Source organism: Pelodiscus sinensis, chromosome 10 (genome assembly GCF_052426305.1).
Source record: "Pelodiscus sinensis isolate ZL-2025 chromosome 10, ASM5242630v1, whole genome shotgun sequence".
NCBI lineage: Eukaryota > Metazoa > Chordata > Testudines > Trionychidae > Pelodiscus > Pelodiscus sinensis.
Window position 1 is genome coordinate 26,650,285 of NC_143061.1, and position 22,295 is coordinate 26,672,579.

The window sequence follows — 22,295 nt, forward strand, 5'->3', positions numbered from 1 at the left end:
CAGCAGTTCCAGGCTGGTAAGTATGAGAATAGGTGGAGGCAGGAAAAGCTGGCCCCAGAAAAAAAGAATTGGTGGTATGATTAGGGTTCCCAATCCTCCAAGGTTGTCCAGGAGTCCCCAGGAATTAAAGATAAATATTCAATTAAATATTGTGTCATGAGATGAAACCTCCAGGAATACATCCAACCAAAATTTGCAGCTCTAGGTGAGATGCGGGATGTAGTGAAAATTTGTGTTCATGTTTTATTGGGTAAACTCTTGGATGGAAAAACCCACCTGAAGGGAATTCAGGGCAAATCAACATTGGGAAGAGTTCTGAACAGGATGAAGAAAATTGTCCAGAGAAATGTAGGAGCCACTATCCTTAACTATGCATGTCTACAAGGCATCTTCCTTTGCAGATCTCGGTGCAGGATCAGAGTATAAAGCCTTAGTTAACTGAAGAAAGTGCACAAAGAAAAACAACATGCACTTCTGTGAATGAGAGGTGTTACTCATGGATTCACATAGGATCTTGAGCAATCTGTAATATTAAAACTTCTTTTCACTTTTCTTCTTGAGTTTGGGTTACTGTAGAGACCTACATCAGAGAGAAAAATGAAGTGCAAAACTGCTGTCAAATGTTCTGTAAATCCAAAGCATATCTTTAAAGTAAAATGCATTAATAACACATAGTAAGTACTGTTTTTTTTCTCCAACGAGCTCTAAGGACAAACTAAAACAATAGTTAAGATCGTGGAAATATTTTTCTGCATGGAATGCTGCTCTTATTGCAGACTTAACCCTGTTCTGTGCTGGCAATGGGATTAAACGATTGTTGCAATTTATCATGTTGACATCTGTTTAGCATTGTAATTTTATACTGAACGTTTTTAAATGTCATATTCTGCCTTTCAGTGAAGTCAGTGCACACAATTTTGATGTTATTCAGTATGACTTGACTCCACTGAATCAACTAGGTCACTCTAGATTCTCACCAGTGGAACTAAGATCAGAATTTGGCCCAGTGTGAGTCCTTCTCATGAAATAACTTAATACAATGAAATCTAAAGGTAGAATATGCCTTTTCACTGAGAATTTATGGTTTTACTGTAATAATTGAATTTCTTCCAAGAAATCCAATAAGAATCCTTTAAATTTTGTTGTAACTTGAGCAAGTACTTGCTAGCATTGTTGAAGATGGAGTCATATAGCTTGAAGAGTATTAAAGGTGTTTGTTTTCTTATACATATGTCTTCTTCTTCATTCTGTAAATTCACCATACACAACTCAGTACACTTACTTGGGAATGCTTGCTCCATAGGAAGCTGACACTGATGAGAATCAGGGAACGCTAACATTTGAAGAATTCTCTGTGTTTTACAAGATGATGTCATTACGACGTGATCTCTACTTGTTGCTTTTGAGCTACAGTGATAAGAAAGATCATCTCACTGTAGAAGAATTTGCTCAGTTTCTGAAGGTGGAACAAAAGGTACGAGAATAATAAATGTAGCTAATGTTCTTGTTTTAACACCAAACAAAAGTTTGTGACCAACGTTAGCTCATACTTTGTCCAGGCTGTAAACACTAGTGAACAATCAAAATTGAAGGATATGTAATGGAGATGTTGATGCAAAATGAATCTGAATAAATACTGGAGTACAAGCAAATGTTTTTGGAAAACAGGAAGTTTTTGATCATTTGGGGGGGAAAAGTAGCATATTAATTAAATATCCACACTGGCCTGTACTGACTTCCAGATAACAAGTTTACATTTAAAGTTTGTAATCCAATAAGCAGTGTATTGTAGTGCTGTAATGGTGTATCTTACAACTTTTTTTTGTCTTTAAGAAGTTTATTGTTTATATTGAAAGGAGGCTGCAATATGAGTAAGGATGGTAGAATCTGGCCTTTAATAAATAAAAAGGTTTGAAAATTGTGTTAGAAAGTGCACTAAGACAATGCAGATTATATTTTAAAAGTAGAAACAATTATTTGTTTTTTAACAAAATAACATAGGATGAAGAAAAAGCTATATGCTGACTTTCTACATCTGATTTGTCTGTCTAGTTTAAGTTCAGTAATTTGTGTTAAAAATGAGTTTCTGGTGCAACATATTTTTGCTTAATCTTAATAAAGTCTATACATTTTCTTAATTTTATTCTCACTTAAACTAGCATCTTCTAGGTCACTTTAAATACATATATAACAGGTACCATACTTTTAAAAAGCAGGACACAGGTATTGACAAATCAATAAAAATTACAGTGATTGTTATCTACTTATACAGGAGATTAATAAGTGGATTCACTTCAAGCTATGACTCCTGAAAAGTGATGGATATTTTCTTTATTGCAGTTTTAACATAGTCTTTTGTTCATTCCTAAAATGAAGTGTTGAATAATATAGCAATATCAGTTTTACTGGAGCATTACATTATGACAATCTCCTCTCTTGATTTCTGACTTGATCATGTGAAAGTGGGATTAGGAATATACATTTTTAAACATTTTTTTCTGTTAAAAATCCATGTGAGTACTGGACTTCATTTTTAAAAATATTTTTGAAACGATATACACAATTTTGGGCAGGAATGATGTCCCTAGCCTCTGTTTGTCAAAAGCTGGAAATGGGCAAGAGGCACCTGGTATTAGCCACTCTTGGAAGACAGGATACTGGGCTAGACAGACCTTTGGTCTGATCCAATACGGCCATTTTTATGTTCCTGGCTTTCCTTTTTATATAAACGTCAGGGTGTGTCTAGACTACACCTCTCTGTCGACAGAGAGATGTAGATTAGGCACATCGAAATTGCTAATGAAGCAGGGATTTAAATATCCCGCATCTCATTAGCATAAACATGGCCTCCGCTTCTTTTTGAAACGGAGTTTTTACTAAAAAAATGGCAGTCTAGACGCGGATCTGTCGAAAATAAAGCCTTTTTCGACAGATCCTGTAAACCTAATTTTTTGAGGAATAAACCATGTTTATGCTAATGAGGAACGGGACATTTAAATCCCTGCTTCATTAGCAATTTCGATGTGCTTGATTTACATCCCTCTGTCGACAAAGGGATGCAGTCTAGACGTAGCTTCAGTTAGTAATCAGCAGTTTTCTTCTTTTAACCAGATAAGTTTTCTTTTTCTTTACTACTCATATATTTTTGTTTAAAAATATTAGAAATGAGCTATAAAACATGGACAGATCTCTGTATTGTGAGCTCTTCAGGTCTGAGACTATAACAGAAGTTTTTGAATGAAAGCACCAAAATCCACATTCAGGCAATTCTTTAAAAGATGGTATGATTGCCAGAGTTGCTGAGTACCAGCAACTCACAGTGAAGACCATAAGAGCGGTGGGTGCTGAACACTTTTGGAAAACATACTATTTTTATTTAAATGTGTAAATATGGATAGTTTGTGATCTCTTTGTGTCAAGGGCTGTCTTTTAGTTCTTTGTACTTGATCCTTTGCACAAGATATTCAGTGAAATCTAACAAACTGCAAGCTTGGTCAGAGGTTGTGCATTAAAAGAGAGTGCACTTTTAAGTAGGGATGTTAGCAAGTAGTCCCCAATAAACATAAGCGTATCGGATAGTTGACTGGAATATTGACTGCTCACCTCCCCCACCATCCACTGCCTCTATGAGAGGCAGCAAGGGGGAGCGGGGAGAAACGGGAGCTGGTGCTGGGAGGAGCAGGCTTAAAAACCGGGTTCCCCCCAGCACCATCTCTGCGGTGCTGCCCTGCCCTCTATACCCTGTTGCCTCTATTAGAGGCAGTAGGGGGAGATAGGGATGGCTGCTGCGAAGCAGCCCCTGTCCACGGGGGTCCACCACAAACAGGGGCTGCTGGACTCAGTGCAAGCTGGGACTGAGTAGTCCCTGCTTGCGCTGGTTTGGGACACTGCGCCTCTGCATTTTAAACGTAGTAAGAGCCTGGCAGCTCTTACTACATTTAAAATGCAGAGCCGGCTCCTGGAGCTATCTCCTCTGTGGCTCCGCAGAGTGTTCTTATCAACAAGGCTCGACTAACCGCGGAAAAATCCACTCGCCAGCCCCGCACTGCGCATGCGCCAGATCTGCACTGTGCATGCGCGCCACCGGTGAACAGGGCAACTGGCTGAAATCTACTCGCAAGTAGATAAATGGATTTGTTGAGCCCTGCTTATCAATTAATTGTATAGTCAATACAAATTATATCGACTACATGATTAGCCAGATAACCGCAATTTAACATTGTTACTTTGAAGCCGGGTTTAGGACTATATCATGAGGAGACGACAAGACAAAGCTTTGAAGAGGGGAAGGAAGAGGAGTCCATCAGGGGAAGGTTAATTGTTGCAGCAACAATTCTGAGTAGCAAAATAGACTTAAAAAAACCCTCAACCACCTCCACCTGCGATAAGCATAAGTGTTCTCTTTTTACGTGAAATGTCATAGTGATTATTTGCGTTCCTTAATTACAATTAAGCAGCACAAACAATAATCACAAAATGACTAGATTAGACATTTTCATTCTAACTACACATGCAAACGTTGCTACACAGACGTCCAGGAAAGATATATCCTTTGTGTGATTTGATCTACTGTTTTGATTCTGCATTCTGAAAATTATTTCTTGAGAGCAGTCAAAGTCTACCTCATCACTAATTTGAAACAAACCCACGAGCTGGTGTCCTGGTAGTAGGATGGACACTATTGGTGTTGCATTCTTTTTCACAACTTCTTCGCTCCTCTACTGTCCTTTCTGTTATCATATCTTGTTCCCTCTTCCCAATGTGAAGAATATTGATGAGTGATGGAAATTTTACATGAGATGGAGCTTTCCCTGATCTCCATGTGCTCCTTTTTGGTCATCCTACATCTCACCACTCTATTGCTTCATTGCTAACATCTGACTGTTGGGTGGTGGAATTTTCTAACGTCCTTCCCAGAGGGGATGTTGACATCCTCCTTCACGCTCTCTTCTGCTCCTTCTCTGCAAGCCAGGGTAATGTCACATCTTGACTTTAGTTTTGTGACATTTTATTTTAGACCAACAGATGACTCGTTCATGTTCTCAAAAAACAGCATCTTGCAGAACATTAGAGCAGTGGTTCTTAACCGGGGGAATTATCCCTCAAAGAGTAATTTGGCATATTTCAGGGGGTAATAAGTTTAAAATACAATAGGTGTTCAATTTTGTTCAATATAATGTTCAATATAATCTGAAAAGAAAATACAATAAAAATGATTAATCATAATTTTCTTTTTGTTTATTGCAATTTAAAAAAGGAGAAGGGGGTAATTTTGGTTTATTGGTCAAACTTAAGGGGTAACAGTGCTAAAGAGGTTAAGTACCACTGGTGTAGAGGGTTTCTTTTTGAAAGAAAATGTCTGCATCAAATTCAGTGTTTCATCAGTCATGAATAAATTCCTACATTCAAAAGATTTAAGTTCCAATATTAATTAGCCATATTCACTAATTAAGGCTTATATTCAAACATTATAATTCATGTAAAAGGCATTTTACAAATTAATGAGAGTAAATTTTAATTAGAATTGAGAGTCAATGTCATCTCTCTCAAGTTAAAGTTAAAAGAGCACAAGTGAAGGGACTCCTGTCTCTTAACAGCTGTAGCCTTTGACTAGATTAGACATTTCATTCCAACTACACATGCAAACACTGCCACACAGACATCAAGGAGCCTGTGGAGATGATGAAAAAGGTAATTCTCAACAGTCTGTGATGAAGAAGGCTCTGCTAGGAATAGCCTTTACAAAGAGCAGCCTATACTTGAGCTTGGATAATCAGTTATTTTCTCCAGTGAAGGGTTCTCATTTCTATTATCCTGTGTAATTCTGGTAGGTTTCTCATGATGCAGGTTTAGCTTTGAGTTATAAATACAATTTTCTAAGAAACAAACTGAGTCATTCTCTGTGCTCTCTATAATATTTGGAGGGAGAGAGATATGAGGTGATTAACATTTCTGTCCTATGATTACAGTGTATAATTAGTTCAGTATACTGTCCGTGTTTGGTATTTATACTAAGGTTTGGTTGAAAGCTTTAGTCCATAAGAACCTGTATGTCATCCACTAATTTCATGTTTCTTTCCATGAGCTGAGAGCAGAAGTTCTCACCTTATGGGTTACAGCCTCCAAGATGTGCACCAGTTGTCTTTGCAGGTTACTCCATCTCCCATCTTTGTCTTCCACAAAAAAGGAATTGCTCAGTCATTTGCATCTGGTGTCTTTCATATATGAAGAGCACCACAAACAAATGTACCCAGTGCTCACCTTGCCTCTTCTAAATCACTGAGAAACCTGAGCAATCTTTAGGAACGCTGATCAAAGGATTCTATGTTGCAGCTGAGAAGGGCCAGTTGAGGGTTCTGGCTGAAGGGAGCAAGATGGTCATATCATGACAAAGTTATTAATTTCAGCGTAAACTCTTGGGCAACGTCTACAATGGCATCATTTTCCGGAAATGCTTTTAATGGAAAAAATTTCCGTTAAAAGCATTTTCGGAAGAGCGCGTCTAGATTGGCAGGACGCTTTTCCACAAAAGCACTTTTTGCGGAAAAGCGTCCGTGGCCAATCTAGACGCGCTTTTCCGCAAAAAAGCCCCGATCGCATTTTCGCAATCGGGGCTTTTTTGTGGAAAACAGTATTGTGCTGTTTATACGGGCCCTCTTGCGCAAATGATTTGCGCAAGAGGGCTTTTGCCCGAACGGGAGCAGCACAGTATTTCCACAAGAACACTGACGATCTTACATAAGATCGTCAGTGTTCTTGCGGAAATTCAAGCGGCCAGTGTAGACAGCTGGCAAGTTTTTCCGCAAAAGCAGATGATTTTGCGGAAAAACATGCCAGTCTAGACACAGCCTTGGAGTTACCATTCAAAACCTGCTAAACCTCCTTCTCTTCTAGCATCTTGGCATGGAAGTTTAAATGAAAATTCTTTAAAAAAATACCAAATCCTCTACTTTTTAGCATTAGAAGTTATGGTAAGGAAGAATCACTAAACCAGATGCTATTTCTGTTGCAAATATCTTATTCTTGCAGCTCTCAAAAACACTAGCCAAATATCAATTTAACCAAGAACAGTCAGTGCCTGTCGAGTGTTGATATTTTATTTCACCTTCTTGGCAAATTATATTTTTAAGACCCTGGGAAAAAACAGACTCTATCATCAAAACTAATCTCATTAACTCAGAACAGAGATTATAACTACAGTACAAGGTCAGGCCAACTGAATTCTCAGGATTAACCTTTGTGTCATGCTTAGTATCTCAGACATTTCAGGTTTTGTATTTTAAATGTCAGATTCTTGATAGGTTGAAAAACCATCCATGCATTTAGGGTAAATATATTTATCAAAACAAGCACCTTGAGAATAGCCATCACAATTGCACACATTTTGCATTATAGTACTTAGGGCTAATTCAGTCTATTAAAAATGCAGCACTAGCATGAAACACAATCTTTCATAGGTAATAATACTGAAATTTATTCTAGTCACATAACTAAGGAAAAACAGCAAGAGTGAGATCAGATTAAAGTTTATGGATCTCTCACTATAGAATTCCATCAGCTGATAATATAATTGTTTCCAGTCTTAATATGAAAATGTCTCTGCTTATTAAATTTTTTTTTAAAAAGCACTAGCACCCCCCGTTATCAAATTCCCTGACTATCTGCTCACCCTGGCTTTTTAAATTTAAATGTTCTACATTGATGTGGTGTGTGACCTAGTGTGCTAGTAAGGTAATTATATTACAGGGGAACTGATTTATAAAGGATCTGTTAAAGGAAACATTCAGATATAATGCATTAAACTATTTTCTACTGTATGAACCAAACCAAAAATAAAGTGTAATGTCAGAGGAGAGATGAATGTTGTATAGAAGTGTGTACAGTAAAACTCCAATAGTCCAGCATCCAATTGTACGGCACTCCTGATAGTCCGGCATCAAAATGGCAAGAGCCTAGTGAGTGAGCTTTGGCAAAAAATGATTCACAAGGCAACAGCGGCAGCAGCTGAACTAAGCAAAAAGTGTAAAAAAGGGTTAAAAAAACTAAAACATCACAGTATACTGTATACAGTATGTACAATAAAAAGGGTTAAGAACACTTTATATACAGTATATATATAACCAGTTTATAGTACCTCCTGATAGTCCGGCATATCCAACAATCCGGCACCACCTAGGTCCCAAAGGTTCCGGATTATTGGAAGTCTACTGTATTTGGAATTTTTGGACTTGGATAAACATTTGCCTGTTGGGTTAATTTTGAAAATCAGCTAGCGCTACAATTTGCATTATGCACCTCTGTAAAGATAAAGGAAATATGCTGCTTTCTCTAGGGTACTGAGTGCTAACCCCCAAATTAGCTGAGGCAAAAGAAAGACACGGGAATGTTGAACCCCCGCTAATGGTGTAGAGGACACCTCTGTGCAGAAGGAGAGTGAATAATCTTTAGACACGTGGTGATATATCCTCAGTCTTCTACTACAACTTGAGAAGTTTCCATTTACCTGATGATGATTCAGAGAGAGAATTTCAGTAGAAGTCTCCTTCATTTGAATAATTTCACGTTCTGATTGTGTTTTTGCATGTATTTTGTTAGTGTCTGTCCATTTTGTCTGTCTCTCCTGTTTATTTAGATTGTAAATTCTGCAGGGCAGGGACTGTCTTTCTCACTGGGTTTGAACAGTCCCTGGCACAATGAGCACGCACTTCTGAGTGCATTACGGTAGCATGTAGCAGTCCTAAACAAAGTTCCTATTAAGGAAAATATATTATTCACAATAGCTCTTAAGCACAGGCTTAAAACCCATAGCAATCAATAGAACTCAGCCATATGCTTAAGCATTGTCTTGTGTACAGACTTAAGCACATGCTTAAGTGCTTTCTTGAATTGGAGTCCATAGTGGCAAATAGGGACATGACTAGTGACATGCCACAAATGCTTATGGGCCTTAAGAGGTGTCTTATAGCCTCACTGACGAAGGTCTGCATCGTGCATTAATGGGGTATACAGTGGTACTGGAACTTTTTATAGTGGTGGTGCCAGTGGTCCCAAACTTTATACCACATATCCCACCCCCTTGCTGCTGTCTGTGCCCCTTTCCCCACAGCTGGGGCCAGGACCAGGACATGACTATGGGGAAAGGCTGGGGAAGGATGGAGACAGGAGTAAGACGACTGAGGATGGGACCACAGCTTCAGACAAGAGCTGAGCCGCAGGTGTAGGTCCTGCGGCTGGGACCCGAATGCACGGCCAGAAGCAAATGGGTCTGGTGGCAACCAGGACTTGGGTTGGGTGTGTGTTGTGCTTGGTGAAAAGCTCCAGGACCCTGCATGTTGGGGCTGCAGGAGCAGAGCCAGTGTCATGCTAGGAGCAGAGCCCCAGGCACAGAACTGGCAGTGAAAGGACACTAGATGCTGGGACATTGGCTAGGACCCCATGCAATATCTGGGAGTGCTGCAGCAGCCCCTGTACCCATAGTTCCTGTCACTGTCCATTTTTACTATACATTTTTACCACAAGTTCATGACATATCATGTGAAACAAGGGGTGGTGTAGTGTAACCCTGGATAACTTCTGCCTTTGGAGCTCTTCACAATGCATTACAGCCGTGACATCACATACATTTGCTGATCTTTATATGTGGGCATGTGAGACACTGGCCCCCCCTCTAACTTCTGCACAATATCTGGGAGCCAGAAGTAGTACAGGTTGAACCTCTGTGGTCTGGGACTCTCTGGTCCGGAAATCTGCCAGATCACAGACGTTCTTGGACCGGAGAAACCCAGCAGCAGAGGTTGCCAGCAGCTGGGAATGAAGCCACTCAATGGGCAGCGAAGTTCGCAGGGCAGTGGAGCTCACAGGCTGGCAGGGCTGCACAATCCATACAAGTTGCACCTCCCAAACTCAGCCTTCTCTAGTCCAGGAGCATCCGTGGTCTGGCAGGACTATGGATACTCCTGGATCACAGAGCCTAGTGGCAGGAGGCCCAGCAGTGGGTGGCTGGGGCTGGAACCTGGGTCAGCCGTGGGCCAAGGCTAGAGTCCCTTACAGCCTGAAGCAATGTTCAGGCAGGGCTGGAGCACCCATCAGTCCTCAGCTACCTGTGGCAGTGGGGGGCAGAAGGCCCTGGTAGCCCAGGGCTGGAGCCTGTGGCAGCCCAGGGCTCAAGCTGGAGCCCATTGCCCAGCAGCCCTGGGGCTGCTGACGTATAGGCCAGCAGCTTGGCAGGATGGGAGTCAGAGGCAGCAGGGACAGCAGCCTGGTCAGGGTTGGTGGTGCTCGTGGGGGGGGGGGAGGAGAGGGGAGGTGGAGGCAGGCGCATTCGGCTGGGCCGGTATTGAAGCCAAGAGCACTGAAGTCTGGTGAGAGCTGGTGGCAAATTACCTCATTCAGGACCTGTCAGCTCCTGGGTGAGCCAGACCAGGGAGGTACAACTTGTATCATAATAGCCGAAAGAGGCCAATATCATTATTATCTGAAGGGAAGAGCTGAAAATGACTGTGGTATCTATGGGTATGTCTACACTACCCCGCTAGTTCGAACTAGGAGGGTAATGTATGCATACCGCACTTGCTAATGAAGCCCGGGATTTGAATTTCCCGGGCTTCATTAGCATAAGCGGGGAGCCGCCATTTTTAAATCCCCGCTGCTTCGAACCCCGTGTAGCGCGGCTACACGGGGCTCGAACTAGGTAGTTCGGACTAGGGTCCTATTTCGAACTACCGTTACTCCTCGTGAAACGAGGTGTACCGGTAGTTCGGAATAGGCACCCTAGTCCAAACTACCTAGTTCGAGCCCCGTGTAGCCGTGCTACACGGGGTTCGAAGCAGCGGGGATTTAAAAATGGCGGCTCCCCGCTTATGCTAATGAAGCCCGGGAAATTCAAATCCCGGGCTTCATTAGCAAGTGCGGTATGCATACATTACCCTCCTAGTTCGAACTAGGAGGGTAGTGTAGACATACCCTATCTTGTGTTGGGGAATGTCTACACTTGCACCATCATTCAATAGAGGGATGCAAATGAAGACGTTCAGAATTGCAAATGAAGCTGGGATTTACATATCCTGCGCTTCATTTGCATAATTGCAAATGGATGACCAGTTTGCCAAACTTTTCCAACATCTGCATGCTGGAATGACAGATCCCTTTGTCTTTCTAGATTGTGTTGTTAAGAGAAACCTCATTGTCCCATTGTTATTTGTACTTTAAAGAAACATCAGTCTAAATGAAATGATTCCTGGGGCAGAGTCAAGATCAAATTCTGCTAAGAAAACTTTTCAGGCAGTTATATTTGTGTGCATTAAAAAGTTGCCAGAGAAACCTCATTAAAGAACTACTTTTTGTGGTTGAATAAGCACATGTAAAGCTCTGAGAGCTAGGCCTGCAGATAATGGCATCTCATTTTGCTTGACAATTTGCATTTCAAGAGCCACGGTTCTTTTCAAATGAGAGCCAAGAAAGAACGTCAAAGCAAACATCGGGATTAATAATATCACACTTGGTATATCACTAGAATCTCAACATCCTTAGGTAACTGCAGTACCCTCCCGCCCTGGACAAGAAGTGTTTCAGTTTTAGTCATTGACCATATGGCAAATACTGGCAGTGATTCTGCTTTCACTTCAGTCATGGAGTAACTTCACTGTGGTTAGTGGATTTTCCTTGCATAAAGTTGGTGTAACTGACAGCAGACACATGAGCTGTGGCTTTTTTGTGGTCCTGATTCTTAGGCACGTGCTTAAGTTTATGCATTATGGGTAACTCCTTGCTCACAGTGCATTATGGGTAATTCCTTGCTCACAATGCATAGGGTTAAGCATCAGAGTGAATCTTTCCAGGATTAGGGCCTGGGAATGTTCCAGTCTAGTAGAATGTTAACTCACCATTACAAGAGGCAATGAGACATCATTGCCCTCTACTGCAGTATCTGACCTGCCAATTTGTGTGTGCAGCCCAGGAATATCCCAGGCGCTGGCTACAGACATGAATGTTTTACAAGTTAATGCTGGTTTTAAATATTGTACATAGGTCTGTGGATTGTAGATGAGACTCTCTTCCTCTCAGCTGATGACATGGTTTGAACTTCTCAGTAGCTAGGATAATTCTCAGCTGTCCATGTTGATTTGGTCTACTAATATCAGTATTTCCCTCTCATGATCACTGTTATGGGCACCATTTGCATATGAAGATTTTCCCCCCTCCATTTTCTTTCACATTGTGGCCCTAATCTGAGTGTTGGTAGTTGGGCCTGCTTGCCCACAGACAATAGTAAGGAGAGCAAAAAGGAAATTAAAGCTATAGAAGTAGCAGAGTCACTGGAAATGCCAGCCAAAAGAAAGTAAATTCCTCCAGTCAATGAGAAGGAAAAGCAACAATCCACCAAGAAAATTGTTCTTTGTATCTGAACAGTGAATAGCAAGTAACCTGCCACACTGAGGGTATGTCTACACTACCCTCCTAGTTCGAACTAGGAGGGTAATGTAGGCATACCGCACTTGCAAATGAGGAATGAGGAGTAACGGTAGTTCGGACTAGGAAGCCTAGTCCGAACTACCTAGTTCGTGCCGTGTGTAGCTGTGCGGCACGGGGTTCGAACGAGCAGGGATTTAAAAATGGCGGTGCCCAGTTTATGCAAATGAAGCCCGGGAAATTCAAATCCCGGGCTTCATTTGCAAGTGTGGTATGCCTACATTACCCCGCTAGTTCGAACTAGCGGGGTAGTGTAGACATACCCTGAGTAATGAGTCTTGTTGCCTTTGCTTAAAGCAATAATATTTAATACAAACTGTGTACAAATTGAGAAAGCAAACAGAAATTTTCCTGGATTCTTTCAGATATGAAGTATGATTGATGTCTTTCTTTGAAGTTACGTGTAAAGCCACTGTTTAAGCCAACTATGGTGAAGAATGAGAAGCTTTATTGGGAAAAATATGCCTAACTTCAATTTTTCACTTCACTTCTGTTAAGTTTAGGGTATGAAAAATCTATTTGTAATTATAGAAAAGAGATAACTAAGAAAAACTCTTGACAAAACTCCCATTGCTTCATGAGGCCACTTACATCAGTGGAGCCAGACTTTTCAGCTCTGGACCTGATTCTTTGGTCACCTCTCCTTTGTATCATGAGTAACTGTTGAAAGCAATGAAGTTAATTGTGAAAAACAGGTATGCAGATTTTTTTAAAGTATATTGCATTAAAAGTATCAGTATCAACCCTTTATCTGTACTTGTAAAAATATTGGATGATTAAGGACTCCTTTCCTGCAAATTTTCAGCTGTTATACCAGCTGGTATCATTGTGATTTATCAATTTTCTACCTTGTTCATTCTCAGAGTTAAAAGATAAAGAGCATGAGACTTGCAGAGAGTTATAAAACCCTTTCCCTCTTCTCCTCCTCCCCCCGCAAAAAAACATAAAGGTCATTTTAGAATAGTGTTACTGACAGTCTTATTCATGGTTGACTGAGTTCAATGTTTGATCACAAGATTTTCAGCCAGACACAGGGGCCTGAGGTATATTTTGACATGTTGGTCACATACTAGAAAAAATATGTACACCAATGCTGTCATTTTTCTGCAGATGAATAATGTGACCATAGAATATTGCCTTGACATCATAAGGAAGTTTGAAGTTTCAGAAGAAAACAAGGAGCAAAATGTTCTGGGGATAGAAGGTAAAGTATCTGATACCCAATTTATTTCCATAACAATAGAGTAGAAGAGTTCTAACAGCATTTTCCCTGTCCTCGCTTTTAATGTCCGATGATTACAGTAGATTAAAGTGAAGGCTCAATCACATGATTGCTCGGGGGTATTTTATTAAGATATGTATGGAAAGATCGGAGAACAACAGGTTGAAGTACCTGACTAGTACTGTGAAGTACCTGACCAGCCACAACTGCAACAAGTCATTCCAGTATTGTTTTAAAACAAGAGTGCATAAACATTTGTATGGGTTTTTATTTCTAATTGTTTATATGTATTTAGGTTATGGTATAAATATTTTCATTTATGTAAAAAAAATGAGCCAATTGTGCTGATACATTTGTGTAAAACCAGAACTACTTTACAGTGGTCCGTTAATTTACACTCATGTAAGTGATAGCCAGGAATACAATGGGGCCCAAAGTATATTCTTTCAAGCTTTACAAACTTGCTCCTTTCATTTGCAAAAACAAGGCTGCAGGTGGTATATTAATTCTGAAATCATCTTAATTCCATATTCAGATCTCCATAAATCTTTCAGCATTAAGTGCTATGGTCTGTTAATTAGTCCAGAAGGTAACTTCCATGAGCAGATTAATTTCATGTATTCTGTAGGGACAAAAGTCTTCTTGCTAAAACACAGCACTAGCAAACACCTGGGCTGTGTCTACACTGCACCCCTTTTCTGGAAAAGGGATGCAGATTAGACACATTGGAATAGCAAAATCCGCGGGGGATTTAAATATCCCCCCGCGGTATTTGCATTAACATGGCTGCCGCTTTTTTCCGGCTTGGGGATAAGCCGGAGAAAAGCGCCGGTCTAGACGTGATTCTCCGGAAAATAAGCCCTTTTCCGGAGGATCTCTTATTCCTACTTCAAAGTAGGAATAAGAGATCCTCCGGAAAAGGGCTTATTTTCCGGAGAATCACGTCTAGACCGGCGCTTTTCTCCGGCTTATCCCCAAGCCGGAAAAAAGCGGCAGCCATGTTAATGCAAATACCGCGGGGGGATATTTAAATCCCCCGCGGATTTTGCTATTCCAAAGTCTACATTAGCATCCCTTTTCCGGAATGGTGTGCCAATGTAGACACAGCCCTGGATTTACCCTCATGGTTTTGCCACAAGTTCTGTTACTGTGGGCAATTCACTTAGGCCAGAATTAAAAAAAAAAAAACAAAGCAATAATCTGGCATTTTAAACATTCACAATAACTTTTATTCCTATTAGATTCAGTAATACTCCCCTCAGATTTAACTAAATTCAGAATCTTAATATTTTGCTGTGTCCCTTTGAAACATTTTACATTCCATATTTTGAAGTTAGCATTAGAGCTCTGGCCTCAAATTGGCGCTTAGTTACACTGGTGTAAATCTGTACATTGGTGTAGTGGAGTCACAGCACCATGATATTGGAATTAAGCCCTTTGATTCCTTGTCAGGATATGGAAGAGACCTAGAAGCCAAGTTCATCCCTGACCTAAGTGGTTGCACTGACATTAATTTCAATGGGAATTGTGTTCATTTTGCCAGGGCTAGATTTAAGTAGTTTGTCTATTAGTGTTACCTATTAGAACATTTCCACAGTGTTGCAGTTAGGGCGGGCTCCACCAAGGAAATTGTTACCAGCACAAAATTCTGCATGATCTCCAGGAAGCCAAGCCTATCCCCTTGCAGGCCCCGTGTCTCCATACCTCTTTCCGAGCAGATACCAGGCATTTACAGTAAATTTCTGATAATCCGGCATCTTTAGGACCCAGGGGGTGCCGGATTATCATATATGATGGACTATAGGAAGGGGGGGCTATGAGGGGTCTGGGGTGGAGTGGGGAGGGGGGATGCGCCCCTCGGCACTATGGGACCAACCCGGCAGCACCCCAGCTGCTCTGCCCCAGGCGTCCCCAAGTCAGCCGCTGCTGAAACTGACCAGCGGCTGACTCTGGGAAGCCCAGGGACATAGCACCCCAGCTGCTCTGCCCCAGGCTTCCCCGAGTCAGCCGCTGGTCAGTTTCATCAGCAGCTGAATCGGGGAAGCGGGGGGCAGAGCAGCTCCAATTGTCCACTGCCCGGAGCACTTCCAGGTTCCAGATGGTGCCGGACCATCAGGAGTGCCGGACCATTGGATGCTGGACCACTGGAGTTTTACTGTACTCTGGCTCCTGCTGTCTCAAGGCCTAAAGAGGGATCCCATTGGTAAAGAAGGCTCCACAGAAGGGAGAATATTATCCTGATGATATAGGGTTGCATGTTTGCCTGGAAGCCCACCTGTGGCAGGCTACAGCACAACAGGCACACCTGCCTCATTTTCCCCTGCAAAGTCCCCAAAACTAGCCCAAACAGTCTTTCTGAATAGAAGCATCTGTAGGAGTTTAATTTATTGTAGGAGAAAGTCTTGTGCCGGTAAATTATAATACAGATTCCATAACCAGAGTCCAGTATTCCCCTGCATAGTCCAGATGATATATATCACATGCCAAGCACAACTCCAGCATCTTTCACTATGACCCAGCTTTCCAGTGCAATGTTAATGGCTTTCAGTCCACTCTGTTCCCAGGCCTTGCACCCTCAAAATTCAGCTTTTTGCCTCAGGGACCCAGCAGGCATCTCTTTCTGTTCTCAGTCTTCAGCCCTTGCCAGCCATGGCTCTGAGGCTCAACAAAGGCTAGCAGCTAGCCCTGCCACTGGCTTCCTAATTCTCCACCCTTTCCAGCCTCCTAGCACTGACAGTCTTGTTCAGGAAAATCAGCAAACTAGTTTATCTGTTGACTCTTAGCTCGCAGCCTTTTCAGCCTCTCTAGCTCAGGATAGCCAGTGGACTAGCTTGTCTGTCCAGTGAGGGCCTGCCAAGTGTCCATTCCCTGCAGACTCTGTCTCCCAGGTAGCCCCCACCTGCCCGTCCTTTGCTCCTCCGCTCTATGCACCCAAGCAGCCCTGACTCACCAGCTCTCTCCCATTTATATAGCCAGATGCTGCCATGGCTTTTAATTACCCTAGGGCTACTTCTAGACTGGCATGATTTTGCGCAAATACTTTTAACGGAAAAGTTTTTCCATTAAAAATATTTGCGCAAGAGAGCGTCTATACTGGCATGTGTCTTTGCGCAAAAGATTTGCTTTTGCACAAAAGCATCCGTGCCAGTGTAGACGCTCTCTTGCGCAAGAAAGCTCCAATGGCCATTTTAGCCATTGGGCTTTCTTGCGCAAGAAATTAGTGTTGCTGTCTACACTGGCCCTCTTGCGCAAGAATACTTGCGCAATAGGGCTTATCCCTGAGCGGGAGCATCAGAGTATTTGTGCAAGAACCACTGATTTTGTACATTAGAAAGTCAGTGTTCTTGCGCAAATACTCGCAGCCAGTGTAGACAGGTGGCAAGATTTTGAACAAAAGCGGCCACTTTTGAGCAAAATCATGCCAGTCTAGACACAGCTTAGGTGGGAACAACTGTTTGGGCTCAGGGCCACTGGGTCGGCTTCATTTTCATGGACCAACCATCCTATGACTCCCAGGACACATGTATCACTCTGTGTCTGTAAATGTCACTGAGCCAATAGAATGGCAATGTGCACCCCCCTCATGTCCCCAGGAGGCTCCCATTCTCTCTCTTACACCTATCCAGTCATTGCCCTATTCTTCCAAATGAATTCCCCACCAGTGGGAACACTCCGCAGGGTCCTTGGAAGGAGGGATGTGGCTGCAAAGGCAGAGGATGACCACTGCACAACGCATCCCAAGGAGTCAAGAGACAGCAGCTTGCTTCTGTGCAGTGACCAGAGAGTAGGGGGGGCACCATTTTTAATAACAATGAGTCATAGTTGAAGTACAAAGTATCTGATGGTTTGCAATGGCATCTAGATTATGATAAATAATTTTTAATCTTATCAAGTTATGTGGAGAAACAAAGTTTTGTAAATTCTAATGGAAGCAACAAAGAGTTGTTTTGTTCTGTCTGTTACTGGAATGACTTTGTTTAAATGGAGACAGACAGTGTGAGCCTCCTTGGCTAAGTTTGGGCATCAGATTTGGCCCAGAGAAACTCTCCAGGGTTTCAAAGAATGTTTAACACAGATTTCAGTCATATACACCTTAGGGGCTTTGTAACATAGCGTGGCCACGGCACCTTCTGCTGGTCACTCAGGAATTGGCCCTTCAATGCTTGAGTACCCCCTTCTGGCCAGTGTCTTGCCATACTGTGGACTCCTCTCCTCTGCATACTTCCCTGCTGCAGTATCCCCACGTTCCAGGGTCCTCCCCCTCATGGAACCACCAACTCCCTATGATCCTACTGCCAGTCTTCATCCAGCCTCTGCCACAGGCAAACTGCGATCTGAAATGGTCACTCATGATAGGGAAGGGGTGTGGACCTGCTGCCTTCTCGTCACCTGGCCGTGTCTCTTAGTACCCTCAGGTCTTGCCTAAAGGTCCTGCAGCCTGGGAGTGAGGTCAAGCCAAAGCTCTCCAGTTTGGCCTGCCTTTCCCTAGCACTACTATGTCTACAGCCCTAGTACCCTCACGCCTTGCTTCAGGCCCTACAGCCTGGGAACTTTCCTGGCCAGAGCTTCCCCAGCGCTGCCTGCCTTTCCCCAGCTCTGCTCCAAGTCAGGCAGCCTCTAACATCCCTGACAGCTAGGTCCCCCCCCTACTCCATAGCTGGAGCAACAGTGAGTCTGTCTCCACCCCTCCATGAGCCCTTATTTATAAAGCCCCAGCTTGGCCCTAATTGGCTATCTCTGCCTCAGCTGCTGGCTCCACCGCTCCAGCCTTCTCCCTTAAAGGGGCAATGCTGGGCAGATGCCCCATCACAGGCTTGAAGAAAACATACGATGGGAAAACAAACTTAATTGGATTTCAGATCTGTGCTTTTCTTATTCTCAGCATATTGCTGCCATTCTTTACTTAAACTTTCATATTTTACCATTTCTGTCTAAATTTCTGCCCTTGCTTTTTGTCATGAATAGATTTCTTGGGAATCTCTTAACTTAATGCCATTATTGTCCAGACTCTTCTGGTTTTAGTAGGCATGGATTTATACACAAATTACTGCACTGTTCTATTTTGTTTGATTTGTAGTTTGTTTAACATTTATTGAGAGACAACAGTGTGTGTGATATTGTAGACACCAGGGCTGTGTCCAGACTCAGGGGTTTTTTCGGGAAAAGTAGCCTTTTCCCGAAAAAACTTCCCCTGCGTCCAGACTCAAGCCGCGTTCTTTCGAAATTATTTCGAAAGAACGCGGCTTTTCTTTCGATGGCGGTAAACCTCGTTTCACGAGGAAGAACGCCTTCTTTCGAAAGTTCCTCTTTCGAAAGAAGGCATTCTTCAATGTAAATAGGGCTTCCTCGAAAGAGAGCATCCAGACTCACTGGGTGCTCTCTTTCGAAAAAGCGGATTGCTCTTTCGAAAGATCCGCCTGCAGTCTAGACGCGATCTTTCGAAAGAGGCTCTTTCGAAAGATGCTTTCGAAAGAGCCTCTTTCGAAAGAAGCCTGCAGTCTAGACATAGCCCAGGAGGAAACTATGGATTTGTCTGGCATAAATTGCCAGAACTTCCATTGACTAGCCCGTATAACTCTTGTTGATGCTAGCAGTGAATATGGTCTATGCCCTTGCCCAAAGGACCTTGCAAAAGAAATAGAAAAACCATAAATGGTAGGTTAGACCTTAAGGATGGTGGATTCATCCCACATGACACAGTAGCTTTTGGGTGGCAGGTTAACACTGACAGGTTTTAGAATAAAGAGTATCTGTTTTATCAGCCTGCGTATTGTGGTAATATGTACTGTGCTTTGAAAACTGTTTCTTTTTGTTCAAAGGTTTCACCAGCTTCATGCGCAGTTCTGCTTGTGATATATTTAACCCATTGCATTCTGAAGTCCATCAGGATATGGATCAGCCCCTTTGTAACTACTATATTGCTTCATCTCACAATACATACCTGACAGGAGACCAACTATTGTCTCAGTCCAAAGTGGAGATGTATGCCCGGGTGTTACAGGATGGCTGTCGATGTATTGAAGGTACTTTTAATATTATTTGTTTGGTTGTGAAATTCTGTAAAGTCTGATGGACATTTCTCTTACATTTTAAGTGTAGCACTGAATGTGCCAAGTGATTCACTCATATTTTACTTCATTATCTTCTTCACCTCTTTGGTAAGTCTCATTTGTTAGCAATTGTAACAAGTAATGTTTTTCATTGAGATTAATGTCTCATACTGACGCAGCATAGCCAATGCTGGTTTTTCCTCTGGAGTTCTATATTAAATGACCCACCTCAACATTGACTTTAATAACATGCCCAATACAGTCAGAGGGGAAAGACTTCTTCTGCCCATAGTGTTGGGTTAACCCCTTCTGGCCCAGTGCAGAGTATGCATAGCAGAGTTGAAAGGTTCTACAGGCCCCTGGGCAAGGTGGAAGGGTTCCCAGAAAGGGTGGGGCTGAGGGTGGAAGGGACAGGGCTGAAGGCAACCAGCCCTTAGCACTGCCTGGAATGCAGTGTGCGTCCCCCCTCCCAGCCCTTAGCACTGCCCAAAGCATGTAGCCTGCCACTCCGGTGCAGTGCTCTAGCAGCGATTTAAAGGGTTCAGGGCTTTGCTGCTACTGTGGGAGCTGGAGCTTTGGGCCCCTTTGAATTGCCAGGCCCTGAGGCAATTGCCCCTCTTCTCCTCCTCACTAATTCCTACCCCTTCCCCCCCCCCCCCCCGCCCCCATTGGCCTGGGTATGCATGCCCTGTTACATCCTCCTTTGCTGTTATATTAATCTAGGCAGAAATTCATTTTTCTTTTTTGGGAGGTGTAGGCGTAATATGCCTCCATCTGCATGGATTGCAGTGGAAACATAGGTTCCTTCTTTCCTGTACACCTATCACACCTGCAGAGGAGCACTAAATGGAGGGCAGAATTTGGCCAGGTGGTCATATATACCATTCAGACCAACTTGTATAGTCTTTTCTCCTCTATTCTGAAGATCAGGGTTTTGCTAACCTGAGTTTTGGCTCAGTCTCTTAATTTTTTCATAGAACCTTTGACACAAATTATTTGTTAATGTGTCAGCACATAAAGCAGAAACCCTTCTCATCATTGAGAGTACTTTATGAGGAATAACATTTAATGTAATAATTTTGAAAATTGTTCTATACCCAGGATATTAGAGAGATAAAGTGAGTGAGATAAATCTATTTTATTTAACCAACTTCTTTTCCAGTGAAAGATATTACCTCATACACTGAGTCTCTATATTTTTCAAAAGGCAGAGGAACTTTAATGCCAATAAGCTTATCTTTCTGCATTATAATAAAGTTAATACTCAGAATTTTTTTTAAAAAACCACAACCTCCCTGCCCTGTAAAAAGTGTATTATAATTGAGATTATTTTCAATTTTTAACAGAACCCATGAACAGATCAGGTAAGTTACAGTTTTGAAACTATTTGCACAGACCTAATATACCTGTTCTACCCCCGTGACTGGATAGTGGATAGAAAGGAATATTAACTTACAGTGTTTGTATAATAGTCTTCAGTTGTTTGCCATTACGTTTTGTATACTTTGTACAAAATACGATATGCAAGTGTCAGTTTATTATTCAGGTTTCATATGGCTTATTTACATGAACGCATAAAACATTCTCTCCCTCCTTCAGAGGAAAATTTTAAAACATGAGATATTTTGTCATGTGTTGTTTTTTTGTCTTGACAGTTGACTGCTGGGATGGTCCAGATGGCGAGCCAGTGGTGCACCATGGTTATACCCTAACTTCCAAAATACTCTTCAGAGATGTGGTAGAAGCTATAAATAAAAATGCCTTTGTCAAAAATGAGTAAGTGAAATGCAAGTTCTCAGCATGGAGGAGAATACTTCTTTTGTGTAGTAAATCTGGCATGGAATTTCTGTATCTCAATGTAATTTTCTTCCTAAAACACACAGAAAATGTGATTATTTTCCTCTAGAGAGATAGGTTGGGTGAGAGGATGTAGAATGGCCAGGAAGGAAGGTCCAGTGATTAGTGCCCTAATTAAGACAATCTGAATTCATATGCCTCCTCATCCATAGCTTTTCATTCCCTAAGGTCTCCAAAAACTGCAAAGGGGGAGTTAACCTGTTCAGTGCAACTGATTCCTTTGCTTTCTAAATTTCATAGCCCTAAGAGAGAACTTGCTCTGTAGATCACATAACCTCCTCCACCCAGAACAGAGAGCTTGTGTAGTGGCGTGTGGCTTGTCTGAGGGTGTGTCTAGACTACAGGTTTTTTTTCGAAAAAAGAGGTCTTTTTTCAAAAAAAACCTTTCCCTGTGTCTAGACTGCTGCCTCCTTCTTTCGAAAGTAAATCGAAAGTACGCAGCAGTTTTTTCGACCATGGAAAACCTCATTTTACGAGGAATAATGCCTTTTTTTGAAAGTGCTCTTTCAAAAAAAGGCGCTATGTAATGCAAACTCTGGTTTTTCGAAAGAGAGCATCCAGACAGCCTGGGTGCTCTCTTTCAAAAAAGCGGCTTGCTTTTTCAAAAGTACTGGTTGTAGTCTAGATGCTCTTTTTTGAAAGTATCTTTCTAAAAAGCCTCTTTCGAAAAAGACTTGTAGTCCAGACATAGCCTGAGA

At 42.1% G+C, this 22,295-nt stretch overlaps 1 protein-coding gene across 3 annotated transcripts in view; it reads left to right on the top strand.

The window, feature by feature from the left end:
- PLCH1 (phospholipase C eta 1) overlaps positions 1-22,295 on the top strand; it is a 178,078-nt gene that overhangs the window by 104,213 nt on the left and 51,570 nt on the right. For all 3 annotated transcript variants that reach the window (XM_075937746.2, XM_075937747.2, XM_075937749.2), the window contains 4 exons: positions 1,304-1,474; positions 13,579-13,672; positions 19,510-19,713; positions 21,396-21,516. In XM_075937746.2, the coding sequence (XP_075793861.2) occupies positions 1,304-1,474; positions 13,579-13,672; positions 19,510-19,713; positions 21,396-21,516 (590 nt within the window). The remainder of the gene's footprint in view (positions 1-1,303; positions 1,475-13,578; positions 13,673-19,509; positions 19,714-21,395; positions 21,517-22,295) is intronic.